The 18877-nt window shown below is 43.7% G+C and overlaps 1 protein-coding gene across 1 annotated transcript in view; it reads left to right on the top strand.

Annotated features, from left to right (window-relative positions):
- The window catches only part of LOC142485023 (cytochrome P450 2K1-like), a 103535-nt gene that overhangs the window by 37694 nt on the left and 46964 nt on the right, over positions 1 to 18877 (top strand). The window contains exon 5 of the mRNA XM_075584253.1: positions 7848 to 8021. Coding sequence (XP_075440368.1) covers positions 7848 to 8021 — 174 coding nt within the window. The remainder of the gene's footprint in view (positions 1 to 7847; positions 8022 to 18877) is intronic.

Genomic DNA, 18877 nt, shown 5'->3' with positions numbered 1-18877 from the left:
TTTGCCTCTGTTTCTCACATGAAACTTTTTTTTAGAGCTCTGATTAGCAAGGTGGAGCCTGGCTAATTGAGTGGCTGCAATTAACAGCTCCATGCTGGATTCAGAGGTCTGAGGCAACTTTCTTTAAATAGGCATAAGTCCCTGTTATAGTTAGGGTATAATGTTTAAAGTTATTATTAAATAAATAATAAACTTGGCTGCTTGATTTTTTTATTGACATACCACTTGGATAGGGTTTGACCTAGAAGATCATTGTCATTGCTCCAAATCACAACATTGGTTCAGGGCCAAACATTTAAAAACAGCATTTTTTTTATTATTGTATACTGGTCTGATTAAGTTTATGTCTTACAAATATGGCATTATAAAATAGTTGTAGCCATATCACCGGAACAGTACCTCTTCATTTGTACTACAACACACATTTGATGTTTTCAAATTCAATGTTTCTCATTGTAAGCGACATGTTTAGAAGTACAACCAGGGAGACAGATTGGGGGGAATTAAATAATGGCTTTTATTCAGCCCATCACTTTAAACAATATTTTAAGGCAATACATATACTGTATATAAAAATAAATAAACAGCCTATCCCTTTGTAAGGGCTAAATCACTTTCCCAGTCCCTAACTGCAAGGCTGGGAGGATAATCCCCTTACCAACCTATCACTCCAAAGTCTAAAGAGGTACCTGTAAGCAGAGGCTCTCTGTGTCAGTCTCTGAGTCTGGTTCATGTCCGTTGAGGGGCTAGCCTCTGGCGTGTTCCAGGGTCGTCTGTCCTGGAATAGAGGTCTGTTTCCCCAGTGTATTTCTGGCAGCACACAGTCCTCCTGCCCTCAAGAGTCTCTTTTTTTTGTTTCAATTTTTTTTATTAGGCATTGATACAGCATACAGTGTGACAGTTATATCTTAGCCTAATACAGGATTTTTTCTTTTTCCGTGACACAGTCTCAACATGCCCCCGGCCCTTCTTCTCGGGCCGTAGAGGTTAGCGAGGGGGGGGGGGAGGAAACAGAAATAGAGAGGGTAGAAGGGGGAGGGGAAGAGAGGGGGGGGTGGGGGATGTCCCATCCTCCTCAGTGTCCCGTATGGAGTCTCTCCTTTGACCTGATTATCCTTAATTGTGGGGGGGTGGGGATTGGGACAAGGTTAATTTGCTGAACGAATCAACCACGGTTCCCATACTTTGTAGAAAGAGACCGTAGTCCTTTTCAAGAAGGCTGATAGTTGCTCCATGAGCATTACCTCTTGGATTCTTTTCTTGACTGTTTGCTTGGGGGGAGACACCTTCTTCCATGAGGCGGCCACCGCACATCTAGCCGCCGTGAGTATGAAGGAGATTAATTTCCTTGTTGGGTGGTCAATATTCTCTATTGGCCTGGCCAACAAGTAGGTCAGCAGATCAATAGGTATGGTGAGGCCTATGACCTCTTTAATTATAGACTGTATAGTTTCCCAGTATTTCTGAATTTCTGGACATGTCCACCAAATGTGTGCCATGTCTCCCTTTTGTCCACAGCCTCTCCAGCATAGATAGGAGGCCAGGGGGTAGATTTGATTTATTCTAACTGGGGTAAGATACCAGCGGAACAGTATTTTATAAATATTTTCCTTGATTGTGGTACATATGGAAGTTCCTGAGGCTGCTTCCTAAATACTTTCCCAGTCCTCTCGGTCTATAACTATGTTCAATTCTGCTGCCCAATGCAGCATGTAGTCATGGGTGGGGGCATCTGTTGCCCTTTCCAGTTCCGCGTAATTTTGTGTTATGAGACCTTTTTGGTGGGCTGTTTCCCTGCACAGCCGTTCGAAATTAGTGAGAGGCGGAAATTCCAACGTTGGGGATAGTGTTTGGATAAAGTGCCTAATTTGCAGGTATTTGAAGACGTTCAGTCCTGCCATTTCATATTTGTTTCGCAATCTTTGGTAACTCAGGAACTGCCCAAAGCTCAGGAGGTCGGCAACTGCTCTGATATTTTTAACTGTAAATTGGTCAAATTGTCTAGGCTCACAACCAGGCAGGAATTTGGGATTTCGAATAATTGGGATGAGTTGAGATTTAGAGGTAGTGAGCTTAAATTTAAGTTTGCATTTCATCCATATCTCCCATGTGTGTTTCATTGGGCCCAATTTGAATTTGCTTGTCTGCATATCTTCCCTGCACAGGGACCAAAGGCATGCTGGCAGTGAAGGCATGCTGGCGCATTGCGATTCTATATCTAGCCAGAAATATTGGCTCAGATTTGCATTCCAGACTACTACTTGTCTCAGCTGGGGGGCTTGGTAATATCTCATAATGTCTGGGACTCCAAGACCCCCTCTCCCCCTTGAGGCAAGCAGAACTGCCCTGGAGATTCTGGGTTTTTTACCCTGCCAAATAAAATGAAAGATCTGTTTTTGTATAGTTTTCAGTTCTGAGCAAGGGATGTGGATCGGGAGAGTCTGGAAGAAATATAACAATCTGGGGAGTATATTCATTTTGACCGAGATCATTCTCCCGATCCATGATATTTGGTATCCTCCCCATTTATCAAGATCCTGTTTGATTTTCCGGAATAAGGGCGGGTAATTATGTTGGTACAGAGAGTGGTAGTTCCTCGGTATCTTTACTCCCAAATATTTGATACAAGAGGAACTCCACGGGTAGCTAAAATTTAGCTTGAGGAGTTTCACCTCTGGCTCCGGCAGGTTTAGATTTAACGCTTCGGATTTATCGCTATTAATTTTATAGCCTGATATTTTCCCGAAGTCTTTGAGTTCTTTTTGGAGATTGGGGAGGGAAATTTGGGGTTGGGAGAGTGTTAAGATGATATCGTCCGCGAATAGAGATATCTTATATTGTGTTTGTCCTATTTCTACTCCTTGGATGTCCCTATTGTTTTGAATTGTGGACGCCAGGGGTTCTATGGTGAGTGCAAAGAGGAGAGGGGATAAAGGGCATCCCTGGCTTGTGCCGTTTTTAATATTAAATCTCTGGAGACTGCCCCCTGGTAATTTTACCATTGCTGACGGGTCTTGGTAGAGTCTACGGACCCCTTCTAGATATGCGTCTTTAAAGCTGAATTTACGCATAGTGTGATCTAGGAAGAGCCAGACAATTCTATCGAACGCCTTCTCTGCGTCTAGGCTCAAGAGTATTGCTTTGGTTCCTGTGAGGTTGACATGGTCTATAATATTGATTATCTTACGAGTGTTGTCTAAGGCTTGCCTGCCCGCGACAAATCCTACTTGGTCTATATGTATAAGTCTCGGTAAGATTGGGTTTAGTCTTTTCACCAGTATTTTACTGTATAATTTGAGGACATTATTGAGAAGGGAGATTGGACAATAGCTTCCACATTGCATCGGGTCTCTGCCTTCCTTGTGTATGATGGCTAGGTTTGCGAGACACATTGAGGTGGGTATTGGATTCCCCTCCATAAAATGATTGAACATTTTTAATAGATGCGTGGATAGTATGGGTAGGAATCCCTTGTAGTAAACATTGGTGAAACCATCAGGACCAGGGGACTTAGAAAGTTTAAGCATCTTGACTGCCTCTTCTAGTTCCTCTTTTGATATCTCTGCGTTGAGGACTGTATTTTCCTCCTCCGTTAGCGTAGAGAGGTGACAACTATCTAGATATTGTTTTATCGAATCTGATACTATTGGTTCAGGGCGGCCATTTTTGGATCTTAGGTTATATAAATCAATATAGTACTTGGTGAATTCTGCTGCTATCTTGCTATCGCTGTATTGTATCTCACCAGATCTATTTTTGATCGCCGTTATTTGGGATCTCAATCCTGCTCTCTCACATTCCCCTTCCTAGTATGTTAGCAAGCCCAGCTCTCAAAGTGCACCAGAAAAGTTTCCATCTACCCTAAGCCTATGGAACTTGTGCCAAAGGTTCTACAAAGAAGAGCTTTGTAAAGCACCTTTAAAGAGCTGCCCACCCAATTCCCTAACAAACTAAATACAAGTTGCAGGAATCCTCCCTGTAACTCACATGAATATATATGCGTTTCCTGGAAGCAGTCCTGGCTTGACCATGGCAGAATAGAGGAGTGAACCTCAGAGCCCGGCGCTACTAGCCCTAAAGACAGTGTACATCACGCGGAGGCATCATGAATAACCCTATAAATACCAGAGACTGCACCTATGATACAGGGAAAACTGCCACTGTAATGAAATAAGCCCTTCAGGCGATCACATATAGTGGGGACCAGCTGGGAGCGGTGGTCGTGAGGTCCCCCGATGTGGGTAAAGCTTTATTTGTTCTGAATAATAAAGAGTATGAGTTTCTTTACAATGCCTCACCCGTTGTGCCCATCTTCCACCATCTACCAAAGATCCATAAGTCACTGGTCCGCCCTCCTGGGCAGCCCATTGTGGCTAGTATTAGATCTTTAGGAGATGGGTATCACGCTGTGTTGATGGCTTTTTACAGCCTCTCGTTAGGATTTTACCTTCTTTTCTGAGAGTCTCTATGGATCTGTTATCTGCCATTAAAGGTATCTGCTGGAAAAAGAGCTTTAGATGGGTGACATTGAACGTCATGTCCCTCTATTCAATCATTGATCATGATCAAGGGATTCAAGCAGTTAAATTTTTTCTTGATGCTTCCACACTGTCCATTTCATTACGTGCCTTTCTTCTTGATTCCATTACGTTTCTTCTCACTCATAATTATTTTTCTTTTGATGCACAGTTATATTTACAAATACGGGGTACTGCTATGGGGACGTCTTTTGCCCCTTTCTATGCTAATTTATTTTGGGGTCTTTGGGAATCCACCCACATTTTCGGTGCTGATAATTTTTTTCGTCATCAGATTATCTTTTATAAGAGGTATATTGACGATTTGATTATGATTTGGGATGGGGATTTGTTATCACTGAACAACTTTATTCAAACACTTAATGTTAATACTTTAAATCTTAAATTTACATATGAGGAACACATGAATCACATTAATTATTTGGATGTCACTTAATTCATTGACACAACAGGCACTATTCAAACGGACATTTTTAGGAAGCCTAATTCAAGAAATACTTTATAGGAAGCAAATAGCAGTCATCCTAAATCATTGATTTGGAGTATACCCAGGGCCCAATTTCTCCGTCTGAGGAGACTTTGTTCAAGCGATGATTTATTTGAGCAACAAGCTAAAGAACTAAAAAATAGATTTGTTCAAAGGAGATACAAACAAGATGATATTGAGGAAGCATATATGTGTGCTAAGTCTTCCAATAGGACGGAGTTGTTATCACAGTCGTCTGTGAGGTCTTCGAGAGATCAGGACATCCCCTCTTTTTGTCACCTAGTTTAGTCGGCAGGCAGAACAGATATGTTCTAACTTCTATAAACATTGGGGGACCCTTACTCTTGATAGAAACCTATATATTACAGTCAACCAGGGTCCAGCCATTACCTTTAGGAAAGCCAAATCCTTATCAAGCTATCTTTCTCCTAGTTTTTTTAATTGTACAGAGATAAATAGATCAAATAAGATAGGAGGTTTCTTTAAATGTGGTAGATGTTGTATTTGTTGTTATGCGAAACCTATTAAATGTATTGAGACCATTTATTCTAAAAAGAATTATAGGATCCCATCCTTTATTCATTGTGATTCACAATTTGTAATATATTATCTCACTTGTGGCTGTGGCCAAGGTTATGTTGGCCGCACCATACGTCCTGTCAAAAACAGGATTATGGAACATATTCGGTCTATAAAAAGATAAGACTTGATGTTACCTGTTTCTAAACATTTCACTAATTGCCCTTCAGGTAGTTTATCAAGTTTTATATTTTCAGCATTGGAGTTGGTTTCTATGCCTGTGAGAGGTGGTGATAGATTAAAACTGCTCAATCAACGTGAGATGTTTTGGATCCATTCCTTGGATACATTGTTCCCTTCGGGAATTAATACAGAATGGGATCTTAAACATTTTCTTTGAATCTGCTTGTCATATGCCTATTTTAGGATGATACTGATTAGACTATTATAACATAAGTCCATTAGATCTGTATGGTTCTCTGTCGCCCTTTGGTGGGTTTATTCCTGTTCGAGTAGAGTTATGCATTTTTTCATTTTTTTATGTATATGTGTATGACTCTAAAAATATTTTATTCAAACAGTTTCTGATAGTTGCTACTTTCATTAATTTTTTCTAGCATTGTTCATTACAGGCGTTTAGAATATCTTAAATCAGGAGAGGTATTCAACTTCAGGATTAGATTATTTAAGGTGTCCTGAGTTGATATAAACCTGATTATACTCTAATATGTTATATTGATTTATGGTTAATCAGTTACATATACTGATATCGTTTACCACTGATTTTTTGTTTAGTTTTTACGCTTGTATTATAAGGTTCCACAGATGATATGTATGTGTTTATCGTTGTTTTGATTTTGTTGGTCTTTTTAACATGTTTCTATAAATGTATATTATGTCTTTGTGGTTCCCTACCTTCAGAGTGTTACGCCTCTTCCCTGTGTTTCACTTTCACAGGGGATTTGTGTACAGGGGGATTGATTTACCTGGGCACAGGTAGGCTGTGCTTTTTGGGGGGGAGCTATAAAGAGTTTGATCTAGACCATTGAAACTACTCTTTGATAAAGCGCCCCTGGCGAGAAAAGCGTTAGAGGTTTCTCTTTTTAATTAGTTGATGTCTCAATACATTTTTGTTATTTTTTCATTGGCCTTCAGTTCTCTTCCTTTTTTGCTGTGCTCTTAGTTTCTCTCCCATCTCATCTGGCTTGACCATGAAGCTGTGGATCTGAAATTTCGAGGAGTTTCAGTCCTCCTTTCTTGGATGCAGATCCTCTTCTGTCTCTAACAGCTTATTTCTAGCTTGGGGAAGAAGAGGTTAACCTGAACCCTTCCTAACTATAGGTGAAAGGAACCTTTCCTCTGCCAAAAGGGCTTGAGGCATTGTGACTGGATACGAACACACAGCACCGCCCTCTGCAGACTCCCTCGGGAAGCTTTATCATGCACTAGCAATGTTATCTCCAATCTGATGAATGTACAGGCCCGGGAAAACGAAAGAACCGACACACAGAGAGTGTTTCAATCCTTCCGCCTCAGTCTATTAAGCATAGGGTAAAGTTTTTTATACAGAAGAAAGAAAGGTTTGGTTAGAGGCGTAACGTAGGTGTAACCTGGGTGTGGCTTGGGTGTGGCTTGGGTGTGACTTAGATTAGAGGCGTGATTTATGGGCTGGACATATTAGTGGAATGATTTTGGGGCGTAATTCTCCCTATACATACACTGTCTAAATACATAGCCTGTTCATTGTCTGTTATCAAAAAACCTTGAATTTCTTCTAGCAACTATGCTAGGTGATTTTGCCTCTCTCAGAGAACCAGTCTTATTGTTTACTTACTAAAACAGCAGGAAACTGACATCACAAAAAGTATCTTAGCAAAATCCTGAGCAGGAGAGGAAATGTAATTTGGCAGAAGCTGAATACATTAGAAATTATATTTCAGCAAAAGGCTGACTACAGAATCTTAACAGGTTGTGAACAGATAAAAATGGATGATTTAACACAAATGCAGTTTCTGGCCTTAGCTACTTGTCCCTAACAATAGGTAAAACCTAGCTTTAAACTTGTTCCTAATTTAAACACAGTCCTATAAATGTGTACTACCAGTTCCCCCCCCCCCTCTTCCCTCCCCATTGGATACAGCCCGAGCCTAACAAGAGCAACTTAGCCCCAGAGTTAATTCAGACTCGCTTTTTCTTTTGTGAAACCCTGTCCTTCTAGTGCTTGAGGCAGAGACAAATAACATATTTACAACCTAAGGTGTTACAGTACTCTTTGTTTTAACCACTTTATTTCATTTTTCTAGCTGTACAATATCTTCCCAGTTATAGGATTTCTTCCTGGTAATCACAGAACTATTGTAAATAATGTGAAAGAACTATATGCATTCATTAAAAATACATTTGTTGGACATCTAAAGGATTTAGATGAAAATGATCAGAGGAGCTTCATTGATGCATTCCTTGTGCGGCAAAAGAAGGTGAGTGTCTTTTATACAGTACTTTCATAAATATCACCGCAACATTAAATTATCTATCTTCAAAGTAAATTTAGTCAATCAAATCAAATCAATAAAATCAAATACAGTAAGCTTTATTGGTGTGACGAAATACAGACGAGCCAACGAGTATTCTAAAACTTGCCTTACTCTTGTCTTAAACTAGCCAGGTACATGCTGGGCACATGCTGGGTACATTTCAGTGACATTTCTGCGAGGCTAAAGGCCCATCGGATTAACATTCAGTTTGAATGGGACTGCCAGGGACTCCCACTGTTAATCCGATGGGCCATTAGTCTCGCAGAAATGTCACTGAAATGTTGCAGCATGTACCCAGCATGTACCCAGCATATACCTGGGTCTTTTTGGTAATTGCCACTGGTTTGTTTTAGAATAACCGTCTGCACTACAATAGCATTTCAGTATTGCCATAGCATGAATAATAGGGGGTATGGTACAATGCTTACACGGTACATAAATAATGGGGTGTAGGGTATAATGGTTACACTGTACATGAATAACAGAGGGTAGGATATAATGAGTACATTGGGTGTACATAGGAATGTGAGTGTTAGTGGGCGTCTCTCAGCCAGTGACAGGTGCTGATATAGTGTGCAGCCAATTCTTTTGTGGTTTCATCTTCTATGATGGAGGATCGCTATTTTTTGGTTATTTTCTATATTATTAAAGTTCTGGATAAGAGCTCTGATTTTCTCCAAGTGGGCACTCCTCACTTCAGAGTATTGTGTGCAGTGCAGTAGGAAGTGTGTTTCATCTTCTACCTCTGCTAGCTCACATTACTGGCATAGTCTCATCTCCTGTGTCTTCCAGTTCTGTCTGTGTCTGCCTGTTTCTATTTCCGTGTCATGTAATTTACCACATGTAGCAGTATGGGAATGTAGGGTCCATCATGTGAACATTGTATTGATTATGGTTCTTACAGTATGTGCACTTTAATGATCTTATACTGTACAAGTCATGCCAAATAGGAGGTTTGGGAATCCTTAGGGGTTCACGAGGGGTCTCGCAGGGGTTTTCCCAAAAATATGTAATGGTGGATCCCAGGCAGTGTAGTCCTGCACATTTAGTAGGGTCCAAAACTGCACCTTAGTGTGAGTGGTATAACTATCAACAAAAGTATGAGCTTGTAAAGTCACTCCCCACAATGCTTTGTATTCAAAGTGGTAAGGCAGTGTGTGGCAGGACTTTGAAAGCTCCTACGGCAAGTTACAGCTATAATAACCATGCTGCCTGCACAGTGTGGGAACTTATTAGGCATTTGTTGCCCCCATGAGCTCAGGACACTATATTGCCAGGCATATGCCAAACAGTTTTGTTAGCAACAGTCTGATAAGTAGGCAACAAGATTTCTTATTTTTTTGTAACATGGAGTTTACAATGCACCTATACCTGTCTGAAATTAGAGTAAAATACATTAAAATAAGTACAACTCCCGAACCCCAACACATACAGTACAGTAATGGGCAAAATGACTATTATCCAGATATGGATAATAGTGCATTTGCCAATTAAAAATAAAAACAACCAGCATAAAGTAAATAAAATCTGCAACTTACCCCTGCCAGGATGAAGGCAGTCCTTGTCCTCATCACCGTCCTTGTCCTCCGTTGGCAACAACATAACAATAAAAAATACAATCTAATGGCCCCTAATCCCTTAATGACTTTAGCGGTTAGTAACCACTAAAGTAATTAAGGAGTTAAACCCATTCCCATGCTACCCACCTGGGAGGCCTCACCACCCTCCCCAGTTCAACTACCCTGGCCCTCTACCCATTGATTGGCAAAGTGGTACATCATGGCATGATTTGCCACTATAGCAATAAATGGATAAGCTAAAAAATAAACAACCAACAAAAATATAACATTTACCTCCTCCAATATATTGTATTGTATTGTGTCACTGTTTACACTTATAATTGTGTTGATAATTCAATTTTGATTGCGCTTATTGTTCTTGTCATATATATATGACAGGGTTGCAGACCTGCCTAAGACATGCAGATGAGCATACAGTTGTATTTGCATATTTGCTTTCCTGTGGAGGGTTTTTGTCACTTTTTTACTCACCATAACTTAACTCAGTATTATGGTATAGCCTATCCCATAGCCTCTTTGCATACCCAGTTAAAATCAACCCCACACTGATGAGACCCATTAAGGTCGAAACAGCTGTCTGTGGGTGGTTTTCTGGGTATGCACCTTAACCCTGGCTGTGCTCAAAGCTGTGACCATGCAGCAAGCTTAAGCCTATAGGGAACCATGTTAAAAATGGGTTTTGAGGCAAAAAGTGACACTGTGTGCTCATTTGCATGTCATTTCCCAGAATCCCTTGCTGCAGTGGAAGTGCTGTATGCTGGGTGATAATGGGGAAAGGCGGGGTTGCAGACCTGCCTAAGACATGCAGATGAGCATACAGTTGTATTTGCATATTTGCTTTCCTGTGGAGGGTTTTTGTCACTTTTTTTACTCACCATAACTTAATTCAGTATTATGGTATAGCCTATCCCATAGCCTCTTTGCATACCCAGTTAAAATCAACCCCACACTGATGAGACCCATTAAGGTCATGCATGGAAAGAAGAAAAGGCCTGTTTCCCCAGCACTGCAGAGTGGTGGGAATTCACGAAGATAAGGATCCGCTACTTCCTGCAGGCAAAGGGCAGACGCCTGGCGTGTGAGAGGAAGGGGGAGTTCGAGGGCCTGCAGCGCAAGCTGCAGTCCCTGCATGACCTCAAACGCTGCGGATGGAACGTGGATGACGACCTGGAGGAAACCAAGGAGAGCCTGAAAAAGCACGTTGAGGAGGAATCCAGACAAATCATCTTCCATTCCAAGGTGGAGAACCTTGAGAGGGGGGAGAAATGCAATGCCTTCTTCTTCAGGAAACTCCACTCTGCCCACACGCCCCTGAGGGAGCTGCGAGACAAAGATGTCAACGTGCAGCAGGGGAAGGAGGAAGTCATGGGAGTCGTGAAAGATTTCTATGAAGACCTCTACTCCCCAAAAGCATCAGACCGAGACCAGGCTAACAAATTCCTGTCAGGGATTACAAACACCATCGACCCGGCAGGAAAAGCAGCCATGAACGCCCCCCTGACGCTGGAGGAGCTCCACGCTGCAACCAAATCCTTTAAGACGGGTAGGACGCCGGGCGGAGATGGTATCCCAGCTGAGTTATACACGAAGCTGTGGGACCTGATCGGCCCAGACCTGATCGAGCTTTACAGGGAAATGGAAGCAGAAGGTAGGATGCCCCAACACTGAGGGAAGGAATGCTGGCGCTCTTGTACAAACGGAAGGGGGACAGGTGCGACCTCAAGAACTGGCGTCCCATCTCCCTCCTGAACGCGGACTACAAGATCCTAGCAAAAGTCCTAGCGAACAGACTGTAAAAGGTCATCAGCCAGATCATCCACCCAGACCAGACGTGCGGCATCCCCGGACGCAGGATCGCAGACAGCCTCGCCCTAATCAGAGATGCAGTCCACTACATCAAAGACCGCCGTGTACACGCGGCCCTGGTCACCCTTGATCAGGAGAAGGCCTTTGACCGTGTCTCCCATGAATTCATGGGCAGGGTGCTGCGTGAGTATGGGATGGGGGAGATGTTCTGTTCTTATGTTAACCTGATGTACCTTGACATTTACAGTGTGGCGATCGTGAACGGATGGAAGACTAACCCCTTCCCTGTCCTCTCAGGGGTTAGGCAGGGCTGCCCTCTTTCACCTCTCCTTTTTGTCTGTTGTATAGAGCTCTTCGCCCAGCGCATCAGACGAGACGCAGAGATCAGAGGGATCGTCGTGCCAGGACCCCAGAGACGTGAAGTGAAGTGCTCGCTCTACATGGATGACGTCACCATCTTCTGCGCAGATAGCCGGTCGGTGAAGACGCTGGTCCAGACATGCGAGGATTTCGGGAAAGCTTCAGGAGCAAAAGTCAACTGCGGGAAGTCAGAGACCAAGCTATTTGGGCTTTGGAACCTGACTGCCGACCCCCTCCCCATCAGAGCAGGCCTCATTCAAATCCTTGGAGTCTGGTTTGGTGTGGGGAGCGAGGTCGCTGCCCTGAAGAGCTGGAACGAGAGGCTGAAGAAGGAGAAGCAGAAGATCGGATTGTGGCACCTCAGACCCCTCACCATTGAGGGGAAAAAGCTGGTGCTGCTGAACGAGATCCTCCCTGTCCTGCAGTACGTGGCCCAGGCATACCCGCCTTCGACCAGAACCTGCCAGGAGATCTCCATGGCAGTGTTCTGCTTTGTCTGGGGGGCCAAGTTTGAGAGGGGAAAGCGCGAGGTGATGTACAAAGAGCCGCACAAGGGGAGTAGAGGAATTCCCGACATCCCCACTATGCTGCGCGCCTTCTTTGTAAGCAACTGTGTGCGGATCACCCTGAGAGACAGCGACAAAGACTCCTCTGGCTAATCCATGTCCCGCCTCCTATTCCTGCCGCTTTGGAGAGCACTGGGGTGGGACAAGTGGGACAGCTCCATCCCTTACAGCTGGCGCACGCCCTGGTTCTACAAGGACGTGAAGAAGTTTGTGAGGCAGAACAATCTGGAGGGAGTAAAACCAGACCTGTGGAAGCCCAAGGTCATCTACAAAATGATCAGGGCTAAAGACATCATGGAATCGGTCCCAGGTCTCCACCCCTACACCTTTGGAACGGTGTGGAGGAATGTGGCATCGAAAAGACTAATGAACAAACACAAAGACATTGCTTGGCAGGCCATATACGGGGGACTCCCTGTGAATGCGGACAAGTACCAGAGTAAACTCAGCCTCGTGAGGCACTGCCCCAGGTGCAACCCAGTGGAGGAAAGAATCATACACCTCTTCTGGAACTGCCCCTTTGCACAGGCCTTGCTGCGCGCGCTGGACACTGACTTAAAAGATTGTATACCGAGGAAGTGCGTCACGTACTACTCGGTGTTCCACGGACTTTTTACAGGAACACACACAGAGGACCCAATCGAAGCCGGTTGGCGTCTAATGTGCTGTTTCAATGACGTTTTACTATTCGCCAGGGAAAGTTTGAGCAAGGGGAAGAAGAGGATGTCGGTACAGGACTGTTGCAGGCTGCTCCACAGCCTGCTCAAGGACTATTCCATCTTTGACGGTCCTGAGGAGGAGGACTAAACACCCCCCCCCCCACACCCTCCCCTTACTCCCCCGCCCCAAAAGTTTTTCTGTGCAATAAAGTTAGAGATAATGTGTGTACACTGGCGACACACTTTATTCGAGCTCGGCTAGTCCCACGAATTCGGGTATACCCGGGTGTATTGAGGTTTGTGACTGTTTTCTGCCCGAGTGCATTGCGTTATTTTCCAGGCAGGGATTGAAGCATTTTATTCCCGCTGGCTGCAATACTGCACAGTATATATATATATACTGCATTACAATTCATGAATTTATGCCATCTGGTAGACACGCGAAGCATTGCAGCCTATTAAATCCTAATCATTATCATTTAACAGATCAGCCGCCCGTCAGCCAGGCATGAACCCAGGCTGGGAAGGCAAACGCAACGGGGCTTGTCAGAGGTGAGGAGCGGCGCATTCCAGGTATCTGCCAGGTACATACTGGGTATTTGCTCGAATAAAGTGTGTCGGTGCAGTATGGTGCGGTGCATACGTATAAATGCACTGCACCGCCGTGTTCGTCACAGTTTTTTTACTTTTGGGGAAACCATTAATAAAAATGTATGTGAGTTGTGTGGGATATGCCCTGCGCCGTTGTTAACGTCGCGGTTTTTTTTCCGTTTGGAAAATGATTTATGTACTGTTATAATCTTGTTGTAAAGATTCGCTGCATAATAAAAGAATTTTCAAAACAAAAAAAAAAAAGCTGTCTGTGGGTGGTTTTCTGGGTATGCACCTTAACCCTGGCTGTGCTCAAAGCTGTGACCATGCAGCAAGCTTAAGCCTACTGTATAGGGAACCATGTTAAAAATGGTTTTTGAGGCAAAAAGTGACACTGTGTGCTCATTTGCATGTCATTTTCCAGAATCCCTTGCTGCAGTGGAAGTGCTGTATGCTGGGTGATAATGGGGAAAGGCGGGGTTGCAGACCTGCCTAAGACATGCAGATGAGCATACAGTTGTATTTGCATATTTGCTTTCCTGTGGAGGGTTTTTGTCACTTTTTTTACTCACCATAACTTAACTCAGTATTATCACACACACACACACACACACACACACACACACACACACACACACACACACACACACACACACACACACACACACACACACACACACACACACACACACACACACACACACACACACACACACACACACACACACACACACACACACACACACACACACACACACACACCACAACACAACAGTCCAACAAGAAAGTCTCTTATCTGTTTCTGTTGTTGTAGCTGTAGTTTTTTGAGGAATAAACAGTCTGTTCTTTCCTCTATCAGCATAGTTGTATGATCAGGAATCCTCTGGCCTGTCCTCCTTCTCCTTATGCCAGCCCAAATGAGCCAAGGATCCCTCTCCTGTGTCTCACATGAGGCTTTTTACAGAGATCTCATTAGTCCAAGTGGAGACTAGTTAATTGAGTGGCTGCAATTAACTCTCTCTGCTGGATTCTCAGAGCTCTGAGGCTGCTTTATTTAAAAAGGGATACGTCCCTGTAACACTTTGTAATTTACATTTTTCAGGTATTTTGATTGTATTTTTTTAATTTCAGTTTTTTTGATTGCCCATTGACTGCCAATGTCTTTATCTATGCCCCTTTAGGGCTATTGATAAATACAGTGACAAGCAATGCATTTTTTGGCAAATGCTTGTTTTATTTCTTTTACTGTATATGTATTTTTGTTGATTGCTTTGTATAATTCTTGTGTTTCTTTGTTGATTGTTTTTTTAATTCTTTTTTTTGGTGTTTTGCTATCTAAATATGGTTTTGTTTTTGTTTTTTGCTTTTATTTATATCAGTTTTTTTGGTGTTTTGTTTTTTAATTCTGGTATTTTGTTGTTGAGTGCTTTTATATCTTTATGGTAGTTTTTTCGGTGTTTGCTTTATTATTGTTGTTTATTTTTGGTGTGTTTCTTTTGGTGATTGTTTTGATTTCATTTAGTAGTTTACGTGCGTGTTTATTTTTTTTTGTTTACCATTGGCTGTCATAGTGGTAAATCATGCCTATGTTATATGGGTATGATGTACCACTGTTCCAATCAATTGGTTTCTTGGCATTTGTAATATATTTTATTTTATGTACTGTGTTTTATTGTGTGCCTGTTTTTTTTTTAGCTTGTCCATTTATTGCTATAGTGGCAAAACATGCCCATATTATATGGGCATGCTTTAACACTCTGCTAATCAATGGGTTGCAGTAGTGGATGGTGGTGTTTGTTTCCCCGGGGACAGTGATTAGGCTGCCCTGGTGGGTAACGGGTGAGGGTGGATTAACCCCTTAATTACAATAGAGGTTACTAACCGCTACGGTGATTAAGGGGTTAGGGGTTAGATTATGCTTTTTATTGCACTGTTGCTGCCAACGGAGGACATGGACGGTGATGAGGATGGTCTTCATTCTGGCAGGGGTAAGTGGAAGTTTTATTTACTTTATGCTGGCTGGTTGTATTTTAAATGGTCAAATGCGCATGTCACTGGAGACCAGTACTTTTAACACATTTACCTTCTGGATCAATTCACTAGGCAGGAGACAGTAGTGGAATAAAATTGGGTTTATGTATTATGGTAAAACCAGCAGGCATATAATGGAACACAAAATACAGAGACTACATGCTTAACTGGGGTCTGGGGGAAGTCTCTAGCCTCACCAGGTGCAGGGCACCATCTTCAGGAAGGATTTCCCTGTCAACTCCATGTCCACAAACACCACGGTACTATCTATGGGATAGATACCTGGTTTACCCCGCTGACCGGGTCGGCATTTAATATGAGAACTTGGCCGCATCACTACTGTAGTACTTGTCCTCAGCTTGGCTGGGCTTCTCCAGCACCACAATGACCAGTGCTTTGCTATTGCCAGCAAAGCACCTTTAAAAAATCTGCCTCTGCTTCATAGGACCAAGCATAGGAATAATAAAAATGGTCTCGTTCTCTGATTGGGCAGTCCCCTTACATTGACCACTGTGTCCTATGTCTAAAATGGAACAGAGACTGCCGACCAACGAGCGCACCGATTGTAGTGCAACCATCACACACATGTGGGAGGCCTGGCTGGTTTACAGAGGAAGGGGTGTACAGAGGGTCTCAGGTAGCTGGTGAGTGGGAAATTCGAACTGGCCAATGGGAACCATTGGCTTTTCCCTTGCCAGCACCATACCTACCACTGGGTAGGCTCCACAGGATCTCAGAGAACAACGAGTCTCCGCGCGGGGAGCCTTGTTTCTGGACCTTTTTATCCGCCCTTTTCACAGGAGACCAGGTACTTACACATTTATACCGGGATCATATCACTGAGCAAAGCCAATAAGTATACTAAATTGTGATTTATTCCCTAGAAACAGGCAAACACACATTGGATTACAATAGGCAGAAGACAATACACTTACTGGGGGTTTGGGGTTGAAAAACTAACTTTCCTGATTGAAACAAAGTCTTTAAATAGTCCGTTGTTTGACCAGGACTTAGCCGGAAAAGTCATGTGCAGTAGCTCAAATCAGCAAGGAGGCGCTGGAAGCCGGTATACCCGCAGTGCGGATCCTTACACATTCTTATGCTTGCCACTCCTGTGAAGCCAGCACCTCTAGCTTCAGCATGGCACAGGGGCATGCATGAAAATTGCCATCTTGACCACTTGTCATGCAAAGCCCCTGCCGGTCTGAGGTGCCTCTATGCTTAGGGATGTAACTGCTTGCCAGGATGGCTTTCAATCTTCCCAGGACAGGTACACTTTACCCAGCCATCCAATTTAGATGGCTTTCACACCTCTGCCAGCATGTGTGACTATGATCTAGGGACTCAGGATCAGACTTGATAGCTCCACACCCTTGTAGTCATAAACCCCCACCTCTGAGTCTTGCAGGACAAAGACGCAGATATGTTACAGTGAAAAAGTATATAACATTTTAAAACATACCATCTTTAATAAACTATACTTTTCTACTCTTCTTTATTAAAATGTGCTAAGTCTATTTGGTGTGAGAGAGTGAAAACTGTAACTGTTTTTCCCCAGTAGCCTTATCTCCGACACTCAATAAATAAACTTCTTACTTTAATAAAAACCTGCTCAGCCTCAAACATGGCTGGAGCACCCCTGAACCCCTATACCAGAGTCAGCCAAACATACTAAAATGCTTGACACACTTTATTAGAAATCCCCTAAGTCTTTTGGTGTGAGGGATAGAGGGAGAACTAAACTGTCTTCTCCACCAGCCATATCCCTTGTACTCTGCAAATGTAGACTTTTCTTTATTCTAATAAAAAACTCATCAGCCTTATACCTGGCTGGAGCACTCCTCTGAACCCCTATACTGGATTCAGGGTACATGGGCATCTGCCTGGGCACCCCCCCTTAAACTAGGGCACCTGTGTAGGTTGCAGGGATACATTAACCCCTTCATGTCCCATTTACCTTTCCATTTTCTAATGCAGCAGGACATCCTGGCGGTGAGTGCAAGAATGTTTCCAAGGTAGGAGTTTGCCCGGAGCAATGTGCTTTGATATATCTGAGAATCTTACTTGATTCCCAGATACATCTTTGGGGTATCCTGTAACTTTGGAACCCCGATACATAGTTACATTCTGTAAAGACTTTATCTTGCAAACCCACTCTAAAACTTACGGCCTAGACATCTCCTGGTCCCATCACCCCAAGAAAGGCAACAACACAAAATATCATTTAATGTTGCACAATTTGCACACAGTCACATTAGTGCATTCCCGACATCTAGGTCCAAGAGCTGACACTCTAGGACTTCAACACACAGCTCAGGGGCAACCAAGTGGGCTTAACCTTTATTAGTGAGCCTGGTTACCCCCTCAACGTCACAGCCCTTCCCCACTAAACCAAATGGCTCGACAGCTCACTAATCCCATCCTCCCCAATGGACCAACATCCCTATGCAGACATCCTGGCTAATCGAATTGCCAGGGCTGCCTTCACAAAAATTAATACACAGTTTAAACACATTTATTTCTCTAACTTGGGCTCTGGGCTTTTGATGATAAAACCTGGCTTTTGGGCAGCCAAGCTTTAATACCACTTTTCAATAACTTTACTGGTAATACAGTTAAACCCCGTTATAGCGTGGTCCTCGGGGGCCACCCAATCTGACCGCGCTAAAACCGGGGTTGCGCTAATTTTAAAAAAATATGGCCGCCGCGTGCCTGATCGGGAGGGAGGGAGTGAGTGAGGAGGGAAGGAAGGAAGAGGTGGCCGGAAGCCCTACACGTCCCCTAGCAATGGCGAGTCTAGCCGCAACCTGCTCCTTACGTCCCACCACCGGCATCCATTTCCTCCCCCCCTAGACCCCCACACCTACCGGCCCTCCGCGGCATAGCCCACGTGGCCCTCCGAGTCCCAGCCTGCTCCTCACTCACCCCCCCTCCTCCCGACACCCCCCCCTCCTCCTGATGCCAGCTCTGCTCCGATCTCAGCAGCTGACACCAAAGGTAGGGAGGGGGAGTGGGAGGTGTGGTGTAGTGTGCTGTGAGTGCTGTGAGAGTGTGCTATGAGTGCTGTGTGCTGTGAGAGTGTGCTGTGAGTGCTGTGAGTGCTGTGTGCTGTTAGAGCTGTGTGCTTGTGAGAGTGTGCTGTGAGTGCTGTGTGCTGTGAGTGCTGTGTGCTGTGAGAGTGTGCTGTGAGTGTGCTGTGAGTGCTA

This window comes from Ascaphus truei, unplaced genomic scaffold, assembly GCF_040206685.1.
Source record: "Ascaphus truei isolate aAscTru1 unplaced genomic scaffold, aAscTru1.hap1 HAP1_SCAFFOLD_513, whole genome shotgun sequence".
NCBI classification, from domain to species: domain Eukaryota; kingdom Metazoa; phylum Chordata; class Amphibia; order Anura; family Ascaphidae; genus Ascaphus; species Ascaphus truei.
The sequence above is the reverse complement of the archived record's forward strand: the minus strand, read 5'-3'. Positions and strand labels throughout refer to the sequence as shown.